The sequence below is a fragment of the Somniosus microcephalus genome, chromosome 17 (assembly GCF_052327205.1).
Source record: "Somniosus microcephalus isolate GS21.2 chromosome 17, FLI_Smic_1.0, whole genome shotgun sequence".
Lineage (NCBI taxonomy): Eukaryota > Metazoa > Chordata > Chondrichthyes > Squaliformes > Somniosidae > Somniosus > Somniosus microcephalus.
The window spans coordinates 13,560,423-13,566,422 of NC_141003.1; the positions used below are offsets into that span (position 1 = coordinate 13,560,423).

General features: G+C 44.1%; 1 protein-coding gene across 1 annotated transcript in view; it reads left to right on the plus strand.

The window, feature by feature from the left end:
- sspn (sarcospan (Kras oncogene-associated gene)) overlaps positions 1 to 2,105 on the plus strand; it is a 42,847-nt gene extending 40,742 nt beyond the window's left edge. The window contains exon 3 of the mRNA XM_086009951.1: positions 1,307 to 2,105. Within this exon, the coding sequence (XP_085866077.1) occupies positions 1,307 to 1,672 (366 nt within the window). The 3' untranslated portion in view covers positions 1,673 to 2,105. The remainder of the gene's footprint in view (positions 1 to 1,306) is intronic.
- Positions 2,106 to 6,000: the final 3,895 nt, after the last annotated feature.

Here is a 6,000-nt window from a genome sequence, read left to right on the forward strand (position 1 = left end):
TTATCTTACATACTTTTTCATTCTAATTCATTACGGAACTTTTATTTTTAATGTTGAGCTATTAAGAATTGTGTATTTAATTCTGAGAGATCATTGTAACACAGGGAAGAGGCTTTGGCTGAAATTTGAACAACCCAAAAGCATTTAGTGTTTTTTTTTGACCGAAGGGTTCAGGCTAATGACCTCAGAGAGTGATCCAGATCTTCCAGAGATGTCTGGATGTGAGTTTGGGTTATAGGCTTGCACTGGCTCACGGGCGGTGAGGTCTGTGATGGGGGTCATAGGCTTGCACTGGCTCACGGGCGGTGAGGTCTGTGATGGGGGTCATTAAAGTGAGCTGCGAGGGGGTCCAGTCTGAAGAAGACAGATGAGCTGTAGCCGCACGCTCGCGAGACCTCCCTACCTCTGGGCACTTGTCAGCAGCTGGCATTCTGCCAGGGAGGCATCGGCTACTGGCTGCATAACAGCTGGTGAGAGGAGGCACCATTATGCCAGCATCGGAGTAAGCTCTGGAAACAGTTTCTATGTAACGGTATCTCCGAGTCCAAGTGGTTGAGAATGCCAAAAGAGAGAGAGCTCTTCCAGTCCGCTTGAAAAATCGACCAAAAAACCTTGCTCGATTATTCAGCAGAGACGGACATAAGAACAGACAGAAGAAGACCAACTGGTCCATGCAGCCTGTCCGTTATAGTTGTGATGCCTTATACATATTGGGTTAAACATTCACTCCCTCCACCACTGGCGTACCGTGGCTGCAGTGTGTACCATCTACAAAATGCACTGCAGCAACTCGCCAAAGCTTCTTCGGCAGTACCTCCCAAACCCGTGACCTCTACCACCTAGAAGGACAAGGGCAGCAGGCACATGGGAACACCACCACCTCCAAGTTCCCCTCCAAGTCACACACCATCCCAACTTGGAAATATATTGGCCATTCCTTCATTGTCACTGGGTCAAAATCCTGCACCCCCTCCCTAACAGCACTGTGTAGGGTACCTTCACCACATGGACTGCAGCGGTTCAAGAAGGCGGCTCACCACCACCTTCTCAAGGGCAACTAGGGATGGGCAATAAATGCCGGCCTTGCCAGTGAAGCCCACATCCCGAGAATGAATAATGAGAAAATACACAGGAACAGGAGGAGGCTATTCAGCCCCTCGAGCCTGTTCCGCCATTCTATTAGATCATGGCCGACCTGAACCCCAACTCCCTGTAAAAGGGGAACATTGAACAGTGATAAAGCTAAGTTAAAGTAACTTATATCTGTGGTACTTTAAACTAGAATGCGTTTGCCTTCTTTCCACAGCTGATTTACTTCTTGCTGTGCGCGCTTGGCCTGATACTCTGTATCTCAGCCGTGGCTTTTGCTGGTCACCATTATAACCAGATCACCAAGTTCACCTGCCAGATGAATGCAGAACAGTGTGTATGCAAACAGGATCCGGATGATCAGATAGCTCGGACCTTCCCGTACAACGACGTGTCAGACTGCGATTCTGTCACCAGAACTATCAAACTCTACCTGCTCCTACAGATGGTTCTCAACTTAATCCTAGCCTTCATCTGCCTTCTGGGCTGTTACGTGATGTGGAAACACAGATACCAGGTGTTCTTTGTCGGCCTTCGCTTCCATCCCTTTAAGACCACCAGTCAACAGCAGCAGAAGGTATAACCTAGACAGGATGAGGTTAGCAGGGGATTGCAATCTAGCATTGATCCTCATGCACGTTTGTGGAAAAGATGAGAAATTACTCCAGTATTAATTGCTTTTTAAAAAAAAACTCGATTATACTAATGAAAGTGTGTGTGATTTCAAAAGTGTTTTACTTATGCAGGAAAATGTGTTTTATGCAAGTAAATGGCTTAAAAGTAGTCCCATTGTTGCAGGCCCATTACCTGCAGTGTTGGTGTTCAATGGGTTGTGTGCTCCAGTATTGGGTGCCCATGCGAGACTTACAGTAAAACTATTCTGGCTACACTTTGCTGTCAGTAAAACCCCAAGAGGATTTTTTAAACGCGTAATCAAGTAAGAGATTAAGTTGATAGCAAAATACTGCAGATGTTGGAAATCCGAAATAACAACAGAAAATGCTGGAAAAACTCAGCAAGTCAGGCAACATCCGTGGAGAGAAATTTGAGTTGACGTTTCGGGTTTGACCCTTCTTCAAAACTGGAGAGAAAAGGAACTAGATCGAAGGCAGGGCTGCGATCGGACAAAAGAATAAAAGAACCAAAAGAAGTAAAAGAGATTAGAAGCTAGACGAGATGGTAATAGGCTGGGATTAGGTGTAAAGTGTACTGGCAGGGCAAAAGATAGCTGCCAGGTGTGAGAGAGAAACAAAAGGAAAGGGGGGGGGGAAAGGAAAGGAGTGGAAAAATATAAGTGAAAATGAAATAGGGGCCGAGGTTATGATCTGAAATTGTTGAACTCGATATTGAGACCGGAAGGCTGCAGACTGCACCTCATCTTCCGATTAGCCTTCCGGTCTCAATATCGAGTTCAACAATTTCAGATCATAACCTCGGCCCCTATTTCATTTTCACTTATATTTTTCCACTCCTTTCCTTTCCCCCCCCCCTTTCCTTTTGTTTCTCTCTCACACCTGGCAGCTATCTTTTGCCCTGCCAGTACACTTTACACCTAATCACAGCCTATTACCATCTCGTCTAGCTTCTAATCTCTTTTACTTCTTTTGGTTCTTTTATTCTTTTGTCCGATCGCAGCCCTGCCTTCGATCTAGTTCCTTTTCTCTCCAGTTTTGAAGAAGGGTCAAACCCGAAACGTCAACTCAAATTTCTCTCCACGGATGTTGCCTGACTTGCTGAGTTTTTCCAGCATTTTCTGTTGTTATTAAGAGATTAAGTTGTATGTGGTAAAATGACTTGAAGGTTTCAAGTTCAAATGCTCTTGGCTCTGAGCGGTTAAAGGGGTATTGTCACTGGAGCCCTCTTCAAACAGCCTCAGTCCCTGGATTCGCCTGAAATAGACCAAACTTCACCGGTTACAGGGTAACTGTGCAATGCAGTAAATTATTCACATCCCATACTGCAAAACATTTTTGATGTTTTTTTTTAGCTTTTTAATTTCTAATTTGCATTATTTTACCCCAATCGATGTTAGTTTTTATTCTCCCCATTTTGAACCTTCCCAGTCAGTCAGTCGGTCGTTTCCTGGCAGGGCAGGTGTGTCAATGATCTCCTCATGGGCCTTTCAATACCTCTGCCACCGGCCCTTGCTAGTAGCCCCGACGACTTTCCCCTGTCAGTTTATCCTACCCTCCCTGGACTTTGTTCTTTGATGGTAGGACCAAGATTAGGAATTCAGTGGGTGAGAACCATGGGTGAAAGCCCTCACACATGCCACCATTCCGTGGCACAGTTTAAAATGTCCAGGCACAGGTAGTCATTGAGGCAATAACGTAACTGCATCTCTGATTGCATTGTGGTTTTGAAACCAGCTCGCAGGATGACAATGCCCCTCTGAGTTATGAAGGCATTGTGATGATAATTTGTAATGAAATTCTTATAGAAATGCTTTACATAGTGACATGAATCAGTCATTCATGGAAGAAAGACTTATGAAATAATACTGAGTGGCCTATGGGTGGCGCTGTCCAGGGAGAGTATAAATACTTGGGCACGGGCCCAGCTTGCGCAGGACATTCTTAACAGGAACTAGTGAAGGACACAACTAGACCTCCATGTTGTAAAACAGTTGATTAAAGCTTTGTTTAACGCTTAGACCAAGTGCCTAGTAGTTTTCTTACGTCACATAGTGTGAGTTGACTTGATTATGGAACACTGCAAAAGTAGCTCAGAAGTGTATCTTAGAACAGGTCAACGCCAAAGTCTTGGTGCAAGATCCACTTAAAATTTGAGATAACTAGCTAAACCACTTCCACTGATTTAGAATGTGCCTTCACGTGATCACCATCTGCGCCTTGCAACAGTTGAACTCGTTTTGCAGACAGGCACTTGGATGGATGCCTGAGAATCTCAGAAAGAGAAAGCGTTGCACACACACACCCCAAGACCTCGAAAAACACACAGTCAGCAACTCTGTCCCAGGAGCCGCCTCTGCTCCAATCTGTCTCAGAACGCTGTGAGGAGGTGGGCAGGCGGACTTTAATGGACAAAACAAAAGTACAGGAGGGTGCCATTCACGACATAAAAAAATGGATTGATGGTTAAAACAGCACAGCTCCGTAACCATCTCCCGCAGAATGGAAATCCGAGGAGGGTACCCGTTATAACCCTGCCTATTTCTGTTTTTTAAAAGAAGGCGAGGGAGTGATTTTATGGGCTGGGAGGGGGCATCAGGGGGGGGATGTCAGTAGCAATGACAATTTCATTTTGAATTTTTTTTTGCTGTTTGATTTACTTTGGTTCAGAATTTTTTTTTAAAAAAACCATCAGGAACACATGATAGACATACAGCAAGTGATGCAGAAATAAAACCTTCACAGCCAGTTACTGTATACTGAAACTTTTGGAACAGCAAGGGTACATGCTCGAATTAATACAAAGCCACTGCACTCCTACAGTAACGTAGTTTCATTACACTTTCAATGGTTCTGTTTCACAATTATTTGGAATGCACGTTTTGCGGGCTTTTTTTGCTTTAACTGTTGTGCTGTTCTGTGTGACGGAATTAGAGCGTGTTTTCCGGTTGCAGCTTCCCCACTGCTCTCAGATGTAAAACACAAAAGACGACAAAAGCATGAGATCGCTTCAGTTTTATTTACAAAGCATTGCCTGAATATTTTGGCCCTCTTGTTGTGTAGCTCGCGTGATATATTAAATGATATTTAAGTCGCTATCCTACCAAAATCTGATCGTTTTCTGGACTTTACGTGTAAGCGTTAACATCTGTTGAAGCAATTTTCTATACAATCTTTGTGCTAAAAAGGTTTATTTTCTCTCTACAATATTTATATGAATAATAAAAATTCAATAAATGGTACTGCTGCTGTTTGATTGACTTTGGTTCTGGTTTTCATCATTCTCCTTTAATGTAATGTTTGATTGACACACTGGGTAGTTTATTAGGAACTTCCAATAAAAAGGCATTGATTAAAATGGAATTGGTTAAAGGGCACTCACCCCCCAGCACTATGAACTTTGACACCATCATGTAACCTTTGTACTGTCTCCTTTCTCTGTCCTATGCACACAACCCACACATACAGCGTTTTCCTCATTCTTCTATATCTTTCCCTATCTTTCACCCTGCCTGGAAATCTCTCCACCCCTTTTCCTGTCTTGGCCGCTACCCTTCCCATGCACTGCAGCAACTTGCCAAGACTTCTTCGCAGCACCTCCCAAACGTGCGACCCCCCCCCCCCCACCACCTCGAAGGACAACGGCAGCAGGTGCATGGGAACACCATCACCTCCAAGTCACACACCATCATGACTTGGATATATATCGGGCGTTCCTTCATCATCGATGGGCCAAAATCCTGGAACTCCCCTTCCTAACAGCATTGTGGGAGTACCTTCACCGCACAGACTGCATTGGTTCAAAGAAGAACGCCCACCATCACCTTCTCAAGCGCAACTAAAGATGGGCAATAAATGTCGGTCTTGTTAGATCCGTGATTCTGAGAGTATGATGTTTTTCAATAACCACATGGATGCTGTAACTTAACAATCAACAGGTATTTACTGGAGTAGGGTAGTCTCAAGACTGAAGTACAGAAGCCTGCTCCGGCTTTATATACAGGTGTGGTCATTGCCGGTACTACAGTATACAGGAGCTGTAAAACAGTTCTCTCTTAAAGGTACATACACAACAATTCCCCTTTTAGATTAACAGTACCATAACATTCATTTAATAATTAACATTTTTAACATGCAACATTAACTGAAAATAGTCCATTTATAAATTCAGTCTTTGGGGCGGCTTCCTGATCCTTTCTGGATAGCGCCTTCCCTGAGGTTCTTGTTCTTGGTGCGGAGGCGATTCTGGCCCCCTTTCGTCGGTTAGTTCATCAGTTTC